The 18,225-nt window shown below is 29.0% G+C and overlaps 2 protein-coding genes across 2 annotated transcripts; one reads left to right on the top strand and one right to left on the bottom strand.

Moving 5' to 3' along the window:
- Nucleotides 1-7,966: 7,966 nt before the first annotated feature.
- Nucleotides 7,967-9,086, top strand: LOC124933993. Its single transcript, XM_047474448.1, has one exon. It carries the CDS (start codon nucleotides 8,006-8,008, stop codon nucleotides 8,993-8,995), a length of 990 nt encoding a protein of 329 aa, XP_047330404.1. The 5' UTR covers nucleotides 7,967-8,005; the 3' UTR covers nucleotides 8,996-9,086.
- Nucleotides 9,087-13,717: 4,631 nt separating this feature from the next.
- Nucleotides 13,718-17,860, bottom strand: LOC124934214 (beta-glucosidase 40-like). Its single transcript, XM_047474712.1, has 13 exons — nucleotides 17,674-17,860; nucleotides 16,356-16,422; nucleotides 16,140-16,198; nucleotides 15,978-16,053; nucleotides 15,835-15,906; nucleotides 15,608-15,695; nucleotides 15,283-15,538; nucleotides 15,082-15,197; nucleotides 14,776-15,002; nucleotides 14,674-14,705; nucleotides 14,380-14,482; nucleotides 14,186-14,294; nucleotides 13,718-14,108 (listed from the first exon to the last, which is right to left on the bottom strand). The coding sequence occupies exons 1-13, from the start codon at nucleotides 17,827-17,829 to the stop codon at nucleotides 13,928-13,930; spliced, it is 1,542 nt and encodes a 513-aa protein (XP_047330668.1). The 5' UTR covers nucleotides 17,830-17,860; the 3' UTR covers nucleotides 13,718-13,927.
- Between the last annotated feature and the right edge of the window lie 365 nt (nucleotides 17,861-18,225).

The following is an 18,225-nucleotide window of genomic DNA, read 5'->3' as shown; positions in this document are numbered from 1 at the left end:
CGGAGGGAGTCGATCGGATGGCGGGGGCTTCTTGTTGGCGGCGCTGGCGAAGAGAAGCAGCGGGAGAGAGAAAGCGTTAAGGGAGAAGAAACGGGGAAAAGAGAAAGAGAAGGTTTTTTTTAATTTAATAGTTGGTTCCCGAGAGTTATATGAAAACTCTTGGTTTTTATTTAATTAATTCCGAGAGTTCTCATATAACTCTCGGTTTTTATTAAAATAATCAAAAACCGAGGGTTTCATATAACTCTCGGTTTTTGATGTTTAAATTCCGAGAGTTTTCATATAACTCTCGGTTTTGATTTTTTTTATACATTTTTACAATTAAATTTAAATACACAAAAACGAGAGGTTTTGGTAAATCTGTCGTTTTTTATGCATATTTCCGAAAGTTATATATTTAACTTTCAGTTTTACAACATGACAAATTGTTAAATTATTTGGATTCTCACTTTCTAATAAAGTTGAACAACATTAATTTAACACATTTGATATCCTTAAAACATTTCTCAATCCATATGATCGAACATTACACAAATACATAGGATAATCCTACATAAACATTCATATACACTTCTCTTTATGATCAAACACATTCTTGAACATTTTAACATTAAACACAATTTAAAGTTTTCAAATAAAACACACACTTGATAATATTAGTTAGGAGTCTAGATTATAACAAAAAAAATCAATTAATTTAACAATTTGTGACATAGTAATTCTGAGAGTTAATCATAAAACTCTCGGTTTTTATGGGTATTTCCGAAAGTTTTACCCTAAACTCTCGGAATTACCGTTTCACAAATTGTTAAATTAATTGGTTTTTAATCTTCTAATGACTTTGAACATTATTAATTTAACACATTTAATAACCTTAACACATTACATAAGCCATATGATCAAACTTTATACACATTCATGTTATCATAAACACAAACATATAAATACACTTCTTTATATAATCAAACACAATCATAAACATTTTAACATTAAACACAATCTTAATTTTTAAAAAACAACACATACTTGATTAGATTAATTAAGATTCTAGATTGGAGTGTATCAAACCAATTAATTTTCCAAATTATGATTTGGTAACACCGAAAGTTAATAGTATAACTTTCGGTTTTTATGGGTTTCACCAAAAGTTTTAAGAAAACCTCTCGGTCCTGACCTTAAACAGAATGTTTTAGGAAGGGTAAAAACCGAAGGTTTTCAAATAAACCTTCGGTTTTGACCCTAGTATAAAAAAATCTGAAAATTTTCTAAATATGGGGAAGGGTAAAAACCGAAGGTTTATTTGAAAACCTTCGGTTTTGACCCTTCCCCATACTTAGAAAATTTTCAGATTTTTTTAAACTAGGGTCAAAACCGAGGGTTTATTTGAAAACCTTCGGTTTTGACCCTTCCCCATACTTAGAAAATTTTCAGATTTTTTAAACTAGAATTAAACCCGAAGGTTTATTTGAAAACCTTCGGTTTTTACCCTTCCCCATATTTAGAAAAATTTCAGATTTTTTTATACTAGGGTCAAAACCGAAGGTTTATTTGAAAACCTTCGGTTTTTACCCTTCCCCATATTTAGAAAAATTTCAGATTTTTTTAACCGAAGGTTTTCAAATAAACCTTCAGTTTTTACCCTTCCCCATACTTAGAAAATTTTCAGATTTTTTTAAACTGAGGTAAAAACCGAAGGGTTATTTGAAAACCATCGGTTTTACCCTTCCCCATATTTAGAAATTTTTTAGATTTTTTTAACCAAGGTCAAAACCGAAGGTTTTCAAATAACCCTTCAGTTTTTACCCTTCCCCATATTTAGATAATTTTTAGATTTTTTTAACCAAGGGTCAAAACCGAAGGTTTTCAAATAAACCTTCGGTTTTGACCCTTGGTTAAAAAAATCCGAAAATTTTCTAAGTATGGGGAAGGGTCAAAACCAAAGGTTTATTTGAAAACCTTCGGTTTTTACCCTTCCCCATATTTAGAAAATTTTTAGATTTTTTTAACCAAGGGTCAAAACCAAATGTTTTCAAATAAACCTTTGGTTTTTACCCTTCCCCATATTTAGAAAATTTTTAGATTTTTAACCAAGGGTCAAAACCGAAGGTTTTCAAATAACCCTTCGGTTTTTACAGGGGTCAAAACCGAGGGTTTATTTGAAAACCTTCGGTTTTGGCCATGCTGTTTTTTTTAAAAAAAAAGTGAAAAGTAACAAAAATAACATATAATTAATTAACAATATATTAAAACCAAACCAAACATAATAATAATAATTCATGAAAATTAAAACAAAACACATGAAAATATTGTCATCGTCGTTCGTACGGAAAAACAAATAAACACATAATTAATCTAGAAATTATTAGATGGGGTGGGAGGAGGGGTGGTTGATTCAGTCGACTCCTCAACAATACAAGTTCCTGTTCGAGATTCTCTAATCTCTAGGCCATTTCGGCCCTGTCCGCTTTAATTTCACTGAGCAAACGGCCTCTTTCCGCATCCCTTAATCGGATTTGTTCCATTTCCAGCGTCATCTGTCTTACCTCTCCCTCACGTGCCGCAATTTCTGATTGTGCTATCAGATTCTTGTAACACGGATGCAGTTTCTCCGGTGTACGCCGAAGTCTCTTCCATGAATCACCCATATCCTAAATGCATTTCAGATATATATATATATATATATATATATATATATTAATCAAACAAAATAACGTAAACTAGCATAAATCTAGATAATATATATATATATATAAACTTAATTAAGAAATTTAAATCTCATAATAAACAAAATAAAAAAACCAAATGAAACAAACTTGATTAATTGAGCAAAACCGGCGTGGAGGAGGCTAGGCGGCTGCGGTGCGGGAGAGAGAGAGAAAGAAGAGATGAGTGGAATGAAAAAAAGAAGGGTTAGGGTTTGTATTTATAGAGGTTGATGCCGAAGGTTTTCATATAACTTTCGGTTTTGATATTAGTCAAAACCGAAGGTTTATTAAAGACCCTTCGGAAATAACCATTATCAAATTTAGAATTTTTTTTAATTAAGCAAAACCAAAGGTTCTTTGTAAAACTTTCGGAAATGAGAATTTCAAAAAAGGTAAAACCGAAGGTTCTTTGAATAACCTTCGCAATTAAAAATCCCCGGGATTTCAAAACTGAAGGTTTTTGTAAAAACCTTCGCAATTAACCCACATCCAACACTTAGAATTTTTTTTGGTTTTTTGGGAAGGTAAAAAATGAAAGTTCTACAAAGAACTTTCGGTAATAATTAATAAACCCGAAGGTTTTACATCCCCCTCGGAATCTATTTTTAATACCGAAGGATTTGTTCCTCTCGGGAGTATTTAGGAGAGTTTTACAAAACCTTCGGGAAAAACCGTCGGTAAAGGTCCTTTTTTTACTAGTGAATATTATAATTAAATTGAAAAATATGCTAATTTTACTGGATAAAATAAAGAATAACAAAATGTTATTATTATGATGCTTTTTGAGATTCATTTCAGAAAGTCGGTAGGATCCGTCGGGGAGTTAATCGTTTTTCTCGAGGACTTACGAGCTCGATAACCTATTAAGTAATGTTTTTTTAATTTTTTATTTGTATTTATTTTCTCTTCATGTCATGTTTTTGTCGTTATGTGCTCAAACGATTTTATCGTTTTTAATATACATGGATATTGTTTTTTAAAGTTATACAAAATAAGTTTTTCCTTACGATTTCAATTACAGTTAAATTATTATTTACTTCTCGTTTAAGGTCTTGTTCGGTATGAGTTTTTAAAAAAATTCATACAAAATCTAACATCACTTCACTCCCTTATATCCATCATATCATTAAAATCATTAACAAAATACTAAAATACTTTATATTTTAAATTGTTATTATTTATTTTATTTATATATTTCAATACTCTTTTAAGTCTTTTTACTAAAAGTAATTATCACCTCAAAATCATCATCAATCATTATTTTTTTTCTCTCTAGGTTTTAAAAAAAATCTCAATTCGAACAACCTCTAATAAATAAAAATGCATGTCGCTGATACAACTATTGAATTTCAACGAATTTAGAGTTTTGACTACTAATTCTTTGAAATTCGGTAGTCAAAACCTTTAATTAGCTAATTTCAGTAGAGATTTATATTTTATTTTTAAATACTAGGTGGAAAAAATAATTTCTAAATTTCATTTGATTCCCCATCAGGAAACCTAATTTGACCATTGGAATACATTTTTAATATATTTTAACATGGATAATTAATGTGCTCTTAATAGTTTTTGTTGAGTTCTTGTTTTAAATACTAAATTTTTGTTCATTTATCTAAACTTTTGTTCATTTATCTAAGAGCATCAACAGCGCATAAGACCTTTGACCTCTTATTTTGTCAAATCAATATTCCACCAACTCAGCAGAAAGCGGGCATATGTTGTACTTGGGCAAAACACTCCAATGCTTCTGCCCGCCCTCTTATCTAAATAATTTAAATGTGAATTTTATTTATACTATTTTAAATAAATAACTAAATTATATTAGAAAATTTGATAATTTAAATAATAATTAATAAAAAAAATATTAATTTATTTAAAATATGTATTTATTAATTAAATATATAAGTAATATTCCTATATTATATATATTAAAAAAAATTGAGTATTTCACTCTTAAAACATGTTAATGTAATTATAACTTAAAATATTTTTATAATTTAAAATATATTATAATATTTTTATAATTAAATATATAATTAATATTCTTATATTATAGTAAAATTTTAGAATATATATTTATTTAATGTTATTATAATGTTATTTAAGGAAAAAATAGTATAATTAAATATATAACTAATATTTCTATATTATATATATTATAAAGTATATTATATTATATAATAATGAAAATGGGCATGACCGGCATAGAATTATATTGTATTAAATTATTTTTATAATGTTTTATTATTGTTGGGTTGAATTTGACTACATTATTTTATTAATTTAAAAGGGTTGAACAATAAATATGGTTTGAAAAACATTGAGGCACCTATATCAGAAAACTTTCTACCTAGTATTGATCAAGAATTTGAAAGTGAATAAGATGTTTATCAATTTTATTTGACATATGTTAGAAGAGTTGGATTTAGCATAAGAAAATCTAAATGTCACATTAATAAATCAGGTGAAATGTTGGATAGAGTGTCATATTGCAGTGCACAGGGCAAAAAGGAAATAGATAAATGTCGTGATCTTTATGTGAAAAACAAACATGCTGAAACACGGTTTGGTTGTGAAGCTAAAATGAAGATAAGTCGTCGAAGTAATGAAAAATTATGTGTGGTTCAATTTGTGAGAGAGCATAATCACTATCTCACAAGTCCCAACAAAACACATTTTCTTAGATCCCATAGAAAATATCTTCTTCTGTAGCGATACAAATTGAGATGGCTAGTGAAGTTGGAATCCCACCAAAAGCATCTCATGATCTTATGGAGAGACAAGTGGGTGTGAGAGAGTTTTTAGGTTTTATCCCTGAAGATTATAAAACTTATTTGCGTTCTAAAAGAACAGAAAACATGATGGTTGGGGATTCAGGAGGTGTATTGGAATATTTGCAAAAACAAGATCCTAATTTTTCTATGCTATTCAACTTGATGAAGATGACCTAATAACTAATATTTATTGGTCTGATGCTAAGATGAGAGCTGATTACAGTCATTTTGGAGATGTTATTTAGTTTGACACAACTTATAGGAAGAACAATAAAGGTCGTCCAATTGTGTTGTTTGTAGATGTTAATCATCATAAACAATCGATAATTTTGTGTATCTTTATTGTATGATGATACATCTATGTATTAGAATGGTTATTTGATACATTTAGTAAAGTCATGAGGGAGAAAAAACCAACGACTATTCTCACAGATCAAGATGCAGCCTGGCAGAAGGCTTTAGCTTTAAGATGGTCAGAGACACATCATCTTATGCATTTGGCACATTTATCAAAATGTTGCAATACATTTGAGTGGTGTTTTTTCACAATTTAAATACTTTGCTAAAGATTTTGCCTCTTGTATATATATGATTTTGTTGAAAAGAGAGATTTTATTGCAGCCTGGAATCAGATGTTGACTCGATATTCATTAGAAGAAAATGATTGGCTTCGGCGCATGTTTCAGTTAAGAGAAAAATGGGCATTGGTGTATGGATACAACCCAAAGAAGTGAAAGTATGAACATTATTGTGAAAAGGTACATCATGTACAAACACAAGTTTTTGGACTTTTTCAATTATTTCGAAAGACTACTTGAGGATCGTCGATACGAAGAGTTAAAAGTTGAAACACGGTCTAAAATAAGTGCTCCATTCTTGAAATTTCCAATTGAAATTTTGAAGCAAGCAAGTAGTATTTATACCCCAAAATATACAAGTGTTTTCAAACTGAGTGGTTCGAATCTCATGATACTAGTGTCAGAATAATCGAGAATGATGGAACTCTTACAAAATATGAAATTAATCCTCTCTAAAAGAGTTACAACAATCATATCGTTATAGTTGATTTATCGTGTGGAAAATTTTAATGCGATTGTAGGAAAATTGATTTTACTAGAATTTTATGTTCACATATTTTGAAAATATTTACGATAAACAATATCGTAAAGATTCCAAGTAAGTTCATACGAAAAAGGTGGACACGAGAAGCTAAGGTTAGATATTTTGAATTTAATGATTCAACTAGTGATCAAACTAGTTTCTCTACAAAAGTATTACAATGTATGCGATATCAAGAATTGTGTGGATTGTATGTTCAGTCGGTTACCAAGGCAGCGGAGAGGAATGACACTTATAAGGTTGTTAAAGATGATATTTTGTGTACGTTGAAATCGATGGATGAGATGTTAAAAGTTGGTGAGTCAAATTCCACGAATTAAAGGGATTAAAAGGAAGGAGAAAACGGTCTTGGGTAAAAGGTTGAAAGGTGTCCTAGAGAGAAGGTTAAAATGAAGAAAATGATCGAGTAAAACCAAACAAACATCAACACTTGAGAATGTTCGACCACACTCTAATTGAAATTTATTTATATTGTTAAATTCGAAAGATATTTATATTAACTTATTATATTCTTTTTCCAAAACAGTGTGTGGATAATCTTTATGAGATCATTCCAAGTGTACGTGATATGTATGGAACTCAATCTCTACAACCTTTTCCAACACAACATTCGCAGGTATAACTATATTTATAATTACCATTTTTTATTATTGGTTCTCTTTTTTAAAGAAATTTGGAGTTGGTTATTTGTTTCTCTAATATGGTTTGTTAGAAGTTGGGGATTTGTTTGAATGTGCTCCTACCTATTAAAGCTGCAATGAAAAAACATTTGCATTTATTTAGGCTTGGTTTTCCAGAACTACAAATACATGTTTCAATAATTATGTTGGTTGTTATGTTGGCTCATTAATGGTGAATTGGTACTACATTAAGTAACATGTAAACATTTTGTTCTAATTATTGTGCAAATTGTAGTTGATTTTTGTGAGTTCAGTCTAGGGTGTTCAATATTTGGTCTGAACTGAATATTCGTGAATATTCGACTGAATTTGAATTCATCGATTTCGAATAAATCGAATTCGAATTTCATTTTCGGTTTTTGAATCGAATTTCAAACAAATTCGAATTCAAATATGATTTTCGAATTGGTTTTCAAGTTTGGGTTTGAACTCAAAAACCAAACCGAAAACCGAATTCATTTTTTATTATTTATTCTTCCAAACTTAGTTTAAGAAAAAATTTAAAATAATCAAATTAGAATAACTTGAATTCAATATTTAATAATAAAATAAAAAAGAAACAAAAGCACGGAGATGATCTAAGGCACAACTTTAGTCATAATAAATTTATTTTTAATAAATACTCAATATTAAAATAAAAAAAAAAAAAAAACTGAACCTGATCACTATCATCATCTACATAAAGAAAAACTCGATCTTGAAAAACCTTTTCCCCCAAATCACATCCATGGCTTCAGTACCAGCAACTCTGAATCTATATGGCGTTTTATCCGAATCGAAAAGAATCGTAAACGCCCACTCTCGTCACTTCCTCGCTCTATCAGTCCTCTTTCTTCTTCCTCTCGCTTTCTCTCTAATCGTTTACCCTACTCTCGAAGATGCCCTAATTTCAACCTCCCGTCAAAAACCCACACAGACCCTCCTCCGATCCTCTAACTCCTACGACCTCGATTTTCAAACCCTAATACTACCTCTAATCTACACCATCTTTGTTTACATCTTCTCCCTATTCGCCGTTGGATCCGTTTCTAACAGCATCCACCATGGATTCTATGGAAGACCCGTGAAGCTCGCGTCAGCTGTGAAATCGCTAGCTTACTCCTTCATTCCACTCGTCGTGACATCAATCGCATCCGGAATCGCAATTCTTCTGGTTTGTGTTTGTTTTGGTGTTTTCGTTATGATAGTAATACAAGGAATTCAATTTCTAGGGTTTGAAATTGATTACAATTCTAGTTATTCATATGGGTTCTTTATCATAATTTCTGTGTTCATTACATTATTACTTATCAATCTGTCCGTGAATTGGTCACTAGCGCCTGTAATTGTGGTAATTGAATCAAAATGGGGGTTTGAACCATTGAGGAGAAGTGCTTACTTGATTAAAGGAATGAAACTGGTTTCACTTTCTCTGATGCTTATGTTCAATTTGATAATTGGGTTTTTTATTTGGGGCGGTTCCTCGAGTTCTTCCTCAATTGCTTTCGATGATGGATGGGATTGCGCCCAGTTTATCTTACACACGGTTTTGAGTTCAACTTTTGTGACCATGTTCATGCTCAATAGCTTGGTTTCAACTGCTGTATTGTATATGTATTGTAAGGCTCTCCATGGAGAATTGGCTTGGGAGATTGCTGAAGAGTTTTCGACAGAATATGTTTGTTTGCCTTTCGATGATGCTAAGGTTCCTCATGTTGTCTATGTTTCTGAACCTTGATGATGATGATCATCATCATTTGGTACCAGGTTAGTGAACTCTGTTTTTTAATGTACTGTTATATGAAGAAGAACTTGTGATTGATTGTTAATGATTGTATATAAGCTTATAAATCATTTCATTATCAGTTAACCTTGTTGATGATGATGATCATCATCATTAAGTACTGCGTTAGTGAACTCTGTTTTTTAATATGAAGAAGAACTTATGATTGATTGTTGATGATTAATAAGTAACTATTTGGTTAAACCATTTCATTATCATAATAATAACATAATCATCCTAAGCTCAAACATCAATCTGTCTAAACACGGTTTGGATTTAGTTCGCCAAATTTGGGGACCGCCATTAATTCGAAGCACACACAAAATCCTTTCAAACAAACCGCGTCAGGTTCATTGTATCGCGATTTACATTGTGCGCTATTTTGGCATGCAGTGAATCCCTTACAATAAACTGGGCGATCTGTTATTGCGACCACACCTAAACAATAAACATACATAAATAATCAAAAACTCATTGAAAAATAAAATAAAGAAAATATTTGTGGTGTGATTAGGGGTTAACCTTGTATGATAATATAGAACACTAATGTCATTAGAAAAAAAGACTTCACCATGATGGACTTTTGAGGTTACACTTTTAGTTCAATATTTGTGTTTTGTTGATTCTCTCTATACATATATATATATTTGAAATAAATCTGTATTTGTTGTAATTTATTAATTAAATTATTACATAGATATATTACATGAATCTTCATATATATCTTTTTTTATTAAAAAAAGTAAACTATATATATCATAAGTTATTATGAGAATCTGATATTACATAGAGATATGAAATGATTATCTCTACATTTTTATTTTACCAATTACATAGAAGGGTGGAGACATTATATTATTAATATTTATATCAAATATTTTTAAAAGATTTAGATTCACACAAATTTTATAATAAATATATATGCTTTAATTTTATGAATTTTTGTAATTAAAAACTCTATTTTTTTTAAAGTGAATCAATTTTGATTGCAGATTAATTTAAATCATAATAGTTTAGTTTAAAAGAATATTAGTTATATATTATTATTATTTATATGTATAATTTAAGAAATAATAAAAAAGAATGGTATTGTTATAAAATAAATGATAATTTATTTATTTGAAAATATCATTTTTATTTATTTATTTTGTAAATAAATTCACTTAATTTTGTAAAATTGAAATAAAAATCCTTAAAAGTTTACATAAATTAAATTATTTAATCATTTTTAAATCATAATTTTCTTTTTGTAGATTTTAAATTTGTTGATTTAGAATGGGGTTAAGTCTTTGTATCTCCACAATTATTAATTCTTTTTTAAAAGATTATAAATTAGCCAGGGTTAGCTTCTAGTAATTTTTCCTTATTTTTGGCCATCTGATTATTCTAATGATTATATTAATAATGTATTAATATAATTAAATTGCCAATTAAAAATATAAATTTTATTCCTTATCTTATGAATATGTATTTAAAAGTAGCTAATTTGTGTGAAAAAGCGTTCAACAATTACACAAATAAGAATACAAATTTTTATTTTTTATTTTAAATTATACACAGGCTCTTCAATTAAAACTTTTTTTAATAAAAATTTAATCAACAAAACTATATTCACTAGTTAAATTCACGAATTGACCAATGTAAATTTGAGTAATTACGAAATTATATTCATCCGATCAAATGAAATATGATATAAAAAAGGCGGTGCAATCTTTTTTTCTTTTCATTATTGTAAACTCGAACTTTCAAAATAATAATAATAAGTAATAAATAAACAAGATTATCATATTTACTATAAGATAAAAAAGAAAAGTATAGATGATCACAATGGGATACAAATAACATAGTCGTTACGGAAAATGACCATTATACCCTCCTATTTAATTTCCTTCACCAGCTCCATAATTAATTAAACTCATGGACTTTTCTTGAACAACCCAACAATTTAAACTTCCCCCAACTACCTTCCACAAAAAAAATATTTATTGCATGCATACTTATAATTTCTACTATTTCCGCGATTGTTTTTTCGAAAATTAAAAAAACAAGCGTGGAAATAGATTCAAGAATTGCATGCCAAGAAACATATATATATAAATAAAGAGTTGTTACGAAAAAACCGTTAATTGTGAAGCGGATTTGGTCCGGAAGGAACGAGTCGTTTCTCGATGCCATATCTCGGGTCAATTTCACTATCGAGTGGAGAAGGCGGTTGAGGAGGAGACTTCAATAATACAAAACGTGGCCTATTCCGATTCCGATACCGATAATGAATAATATCCAATTGAACTCTAGAACATTTATCGAGTGGAATTCCGTGGCAATAACTTCGTCGCAAAAGGTTTTTCCTTGCCGGAAAATTGGCAAATTGGGTTGTTGTTGCCGACGAAAGAAGGAGGAGGTGGAGAAGAAACGCGAACATAATTAGAAGACGTTGGAGAGGAGAAAGAAAGCTAGCCATGTTTGAAAGATTAAACCTTTTTTTTTCAAGAAGTAGAGAAAGAAAGTTGGATTTATGACGGCGGTAAGAACATGGACAATTTGTGGCAAGGGACATGATTTTAGATCACGCATAAAGGGATGTGATTCTTGAATATCATTCATGAATTAGATGACAAAATGTATAAATAATGCCCTTTAACTTTTCCAAATAAATAAAACATTTCTCCAACTTTAATATATGTATCATTATTCAAATTAAAAAACAAAACAAATAATAATCTAAATAGGGCCAATAATTTCTTACCCAATCCGAATCAAATACGAAAAATTAGGTTTGCGTAATTTATTTTTGGGTTCGGTCAAAACATATATTGATATGTTTAACCTGATTAATAAATAAGTCAAAATTGGATTAACCTGAAATTATCGAAAGTAAACCTTTCAATCCGTTTACAATTTTCTTTGGTTGGGTTTTGTGTTTATTATTTTTTAATCATTTGAAATAAAATGGATTTATGATTTAGCTTCATTTTTTTGTGTTTATGTAATTTTAATTTAATAATTAAATTGGGATAAATCGAATTGGATACGAGTTGAGTTAGGTTAATCGGATCGGGTTTAGGTCAATTACAAGTAAACAAATCATGTTTAGGTTCGACATTTTGATACAAATTAGTAAACATGTAATGTTTGTGTCAAACTTAAGTTAGAATCTCTCAATCCGTCAATATGTCAACCCAAACTCGTCCACTTTCAACCAATATAAATCAATGGAAAGAAACAAATTACTTTAAATTTTTAGTAGATATGCATCAAGATGATAAGATGTAAAATAAAAAAGAGTATAAGGGCATGTTTATATATTTTTAATAGATAGTAAATATAGTCTATGTTTAATACTGTCACATGTGGTTAGTTATGACATGGGATGACCGGTGTCTATCGCCCTCACTCTCCCCCCATAGGGACTTTTCATAAATTTTATTTATTTAAAATTAATAATCTAGTAATAAATCAATATCCTATCGTCAATCTCATTAAAAAAAATTAAATTTGACATTGAATTTTGCAACAATATCACGATTTTCTCAATAAAATGATTAATAAAAAGTAGTTTTTTTTAATGAACATAAATTTAAATAAGATATTAGAGAAAGGGAACAAAAATAAAAAGAAATTGAAACAGTAACAGTGGTCCTAACAATTGGAAATGGATTTCTTATGCAATTTTTAAAAATTAAAATATATAAGTAAAACACGAGAACTCGTGTACTAATGGTAGTAGATCAAAGTTAGAAAAAAAAAATTCTTAAACACATTTTTTTTAAATAACATGATCTAATAGTCACGACTCAATTAATTTTTTTAAGTAAAATTCAATATTATGATTTATGGTCTTTTAATGCTTAGTTATATCATTTAAACTATCATAGTAGTTTCATACTTTTATATTGTATCACATTTGATTTAAGTAAAAAATGTATTGATCTTCTTTTCCTCTCAACTTTTTTATATTGAAATTGTTTAATTTTATGAATCTTACAAAGTAGCTTGCACTAATTTGATATCAATTATTGGTTACCTAGTTAATGTTTTTATTAGAATCACAAATTGATTTGGTTCAAAACAAGGCACTGAATGAATAAGTTCTTGATGGTTGTGTTTATCTCTTGTTTTTAAAGCCTCATTTCTTATTATTTAAACTCTATGTTTCATGACTTCTACAATAATATATACAATGATGCAATTTTTACATTTATTAGTTTAAATAAAATTTTTATTATTCATCTTAATTCTTAAAGAAACAAGGCTATTGGATTTAATCGAGCCTGATTGGGATAAGTCCAGCTAGTGTCGATCCCGAGAATTTGGTTGCCACATCTCTATATATGTAGAAGAACGTGAAAAAGAGATTGCCTACCTTAATTTCAATATAAAATTTCTTAAACAAACTATTTTTAGACAGATTAGAATTCATAATAAATAAAAATTACAATTTTTCATAGTAAACCATTTAACTATATAATTTATATTAAAAAGATTGGACTTGTCGGACTTTGAGCCCAGCAAACACCTAAACTAGGGCAGACCACTTCTAATATGCCCAAAATAAATTAAAACCCATTAAATATATTTATTAACCTTTATTGAAGTACAAATACAATATATACTTTTTAAAGACTAATAATTTATAATTTTTTTCTTGAATTAAGAGAATATGTTCCTTGAACAATCTACTTAAACCAATTTTATCTATTTATCTTAACAAAATTAGTTTAGGACATATATGACATCAAATTAAAAGAAACACTAAAAACTTGCCCAACTAGGACAAAACCTTAGTGTCTAAAGCTTCTTTAATAGAAAGGGGTCTCTTTCCACCCTTCATTTGAATCAACTTCATCAATCTAAGCAACATCTATATTAAAATGTGACAAGTCAAATTTATTTGTTATTATTATTCAAGAAGCTGCTGAACCACTTTGCAGAGTCCTTAGGATATCTCTTAAGCTTGTCTTTATAATCCACAAAGTAGAGACCGAAACGTGAAGTATATCCTGCGCTCCATTCCCAATTATCGAGCAATGACCACACAAAATAGCCCTTCACATTGCACCCATCTTCCCTGAAATTGAATTGAAAACAACACTATATAGGTTAAACAATTATTCGTCTCTTGAAGTTAGTTTATGTGTTACATACTTGATAGACGCAAGCAAGCTCGTGAGATAATCGTTGTGGTATTTGATTCTCTTTTGATCTTTTAAAGCATCTTTAATAGAGATAAACGGACTATTTGGATCATCCATCCCTGCAAAACCAACACTATATTATTAGATCACGGTACAAATAATAGTACATGAAACTCAATTGGTTCAATATTGTCGCAAACTTACCATTTTCGGTGATGATGATGATAGGGTTTCCGTATCTTTGCTTGATGTAGTTCATCAAACTTCTTATTCCTTGAGGAATTATGTACAACCATATCGAATTTGCCTATAATCAATGTTAGAAATTATTATTTATGTTACCATTATCCTTAAATGCTAAAGTGAAAAATGGTCTTAAAACTTGAGAGATTGGGTCATTCTCATTTAAAACATCTCAATTAAAATGAGACAATGTGATGTAGTGTTAGCATCACCAAGGTCTAAAATATACAAATGTATATTGTTTTGTATACATACCCTGTCTCCGATAGGTTTCCCATTCTTGAACGCTGCGAAAAAAACTCATTAGAACAAATTATAGTGATAACATAAGTAACGAGAAATGCACACTCTACTTACGAAGTGTCGTGGCACCGGAGTCCAAAAGAGTATCATTGAGTAAAACGCCTACTAAATTGGCTGCGGTATTGTTTGAGCCATAGAATGTTGTGTAGTGGTTTATTCCAACAAAATCTAAGGATCCCTTGACAAGTAGAGATTCATCGTGGCTAAATCTTGGCAATCGACTTCCTACTCTTTCGATCATCGAGTTTGGATAATCCCCTAGCATCAAAGGTCGAAGAAACCTACAAAATTTTATCCAACAATATGTCAAATGTTGAACATCGATGTACAATCATCAATGTGTTTCGCATGAATACTCACCAATCGAGCTGAAATTCTTGCGCTCTTTGTGTCGCTACAATATCATCTGTGGAGTTGGTTTTCGGCTCAAACCAAATTACATCGAGTGATATTCCAATGGTTCCGTGTTGCTTTTGCTATAGTAGATAAAAAGTCATTTGTTTAGTCATTGAGATCAATTGATTGAGATAGACAAATTGAATTCAAATTTAGTTACGTTACCTTATAATTCTTCCTATAAATATCCACGACGGTTGCATGAGAAAGTAGGACGTTATGTGCAACTATATAAGGCTCGACCGCAGAGTTTCCCGCTCTACAAAACAAATGAAGAAGGATGGAACAACGACCAGGCGCTTGAAGCCCTACGTCGTATCCTTGTATGGAAAATGTATGAGGCTCGTTGAATGTGATCCAATACTTGACTCGATCTCCAAATCTTTGAAAACATGTTTCCGCATAGTTTGCGAAATCCGTTCTAAGAAGAAGAAAATAAGTTGTCTAGATCCTTAAATAATTCGAAACTTAAAAAAAAAAATCCACTTACATAATCTTTGAATCTAACCATCCGTTGTATTTATCCTCCAAAGCTTGTGGAAGATCCCAATGATAGAGTGTCACATATGGTTCAATTCCTACACAATGAACCCAATAAATAATTTCAAATTGAAATATATACTAAATAACATTTTAAGTATTATAATAAATAATACTTTAATTTAACCAACCCAAAATAATCCACTTTTTAAGAAGATGAAATAAACATTATTATACCATGTGCTATTAAAGCATTGATAAAATTATTGTAATGGGACACTCCAGCTTCATTAATTTGTCCTGACCCATCTGCATGTTCATAATTATTTTAATTGTAAGAAATTAATTATATCAATTAATTAATTAATAAATTAACTTACTAGGGTATATCCTGGACCATGATATCGAGAACCTATAAGCATCCATTCCCATGTCCTTCATAAGTTGAATGTCTTCCTATTTTCTCCAAAGGAACAAAACAAATAAATAATTTTTTAAAACAATATTCAAAGACATACGTATAGAACACACGACACGCATACCATGTATCGATGATATTGATCAACCGCAACATCTGCATTACTGAAATCAAGAACTTTGCCTGGCGAACAACATCGACGTAAAAATTATAATTTGGTCGATTTTTTAGATTTTATTTTATTTTATTTGGTACTTTCATGATTTTTCAAAAGCTTAGGATTTATTTCATCTCTAACTATGAAATTTAGGGGTATATAAATATTGAAAATGAAATATACCAAATGTATGAGCAAATTTGTCCCAAACAGTCAATCCTCTTCCATCTTCTTTCACTGCTCCCTCGTACTGTAAATATCATTAAATTCCATGTGAATAATAAAATTATTATCTAAATTAAGCAAATTGAATTTCAATAAAAAAATAATGATTTAAAAAGATATCACATATGTTAAAAAGTAAAAGTAGTTTCCAAAACATTTCCAATTAAATTAGTGATAAATTATAACTAAGTCAAATCACTTTATTAAATTTAAAGAATGATTAACTAGTTTAATAAAATAAAGTGTAACGTTACAAGTTGTAATGTAAATTGTAAAACAAGATAACAAGAATCTCAAAAAAATCAACAAAAAAAAATTAAAAAACACTCTAACGTTGGATCTGACTAATTATATATATATATATAAGTAATAAGAATTTCATTTAAACAATAATAAATGGAAATATGACATTATTATCTAAATAAAAATATTCTATGTTTGTTAAAAAATAATATAAATATAGAAAATAATAATGATTTATGACCCTAAAAAAGATATATTGTAATTTACATCACGATAAAAAAAAAAAATAATGAAAGTTTTTATTATTATTTTTTTTGGTTTTTCTGATTTGATTCAAAGAGAACATGTTCACACTATAACTTGTTGGATATTTGGCTTTAAGATTATTTTAAATATTTTTAACTAAATCTCAACAGTCACTTCATTCCTATCAATTACTTCTTTTTTTTATTATTAAAATACCCAAAATTACACTTTACTAAAAAAAAAAAAAAAGAAGAAACATTTTTTTTAAGAATATTTTAAACCACACAAAACTATATTTTTTAAAAATTTGTATTAAAAAGTTTTTTTTGTTTTTTAAAAAAAAAATCTAAAAAACCCAAAAAAAAAAACAAGATAGTGTGTATTGGTTGGAGCTAGTTTGATTTTGAGATTTTTCTGGCACTTAAAAAATCTCTATAGATTTTTAATTTTTTTTAACTGTAAAAGTATTTTTTAGTTATGCTTAAACCACTATTTTTATTATTTATCATGTAAGCAGACTATTTTTTAAAAAAACTAATATTTCTTTTATCAACAACCTATACAAAAATTTCCATAAACCCAATATCAAACAAGCCCTTGGACAAAGATTGTAGGATTCCAGCTCAACGGTCAAAAAAGACAAACAAAAAATCACTAATGGACGAAAAAAACTCAATCTTTTTTAATTGTGGACTCCAATGATTTCAAATTCAAATGAAAAAAATTCAAAATAAAAGATGGGTATGGCCGGCGCCGTCGCCGGCACCGGCGGCCTGAGTAAACTTACCTGAAAAGCTGAAGAAGCAGTGCCAAAGGTGAAGTCTTTAGGAAAACTTGCCCTATTAATAATCTGATCATTAGAACTGAAACATGTTTGAAATAGAAACCCACCAAATAAGATCCATTGAAGAAGATTGAAAATGGCAGTCTTCATCTTCTTCATTTGATTTCAGAGTCTAGAGAGAGATGGGTTGAAGAAGAAATGGAGGATATATATTTATAGGTTTTTTTTTTTTTTTTAATTATAAAGTTGGGAAGTTATAAATTAGTGGAAGACAGATAGGTGATGATGAAAATGGACAAATAGTTCTTCAACACTTTTCACACCATTAGATATTGTTGCCAAGAATAAAAATCATTTTTTTAAAGTAAAATTTAATAATGAGGATTGATCTTACACTTTGAATTTTAGTTATTAAAATAGTTTGGGATTTTGAGAGATTTTAATTTTGTAAAGAAATCTCAAATGAAAAAAAAGCATGTATAAGAGAACATATATAGTTATGCTATTTTTCTAAAAAATTAGAAAAAATTCAAGAAAATATTATTATTATTATTT

This window comes from Impatiens glandulifera, chromosome 4 (genome assembly GCF_907164915.1).
Source record: "Impatiens glandulifera chromosome 4, dImpGla2.1, whole genome shotgun sequence".
Lineage (NCBI taxonomy): Eukaryota > Viridiplantae > Streptophyta > Magnoliopsida > Ericales > Balsaminaceae > Impatiens > Impatiens glandulifera.
Note: the sequence above shows the minus strand (reverse complement) of the source record. Positions and strands in the feature narration are given on the sequence as shown.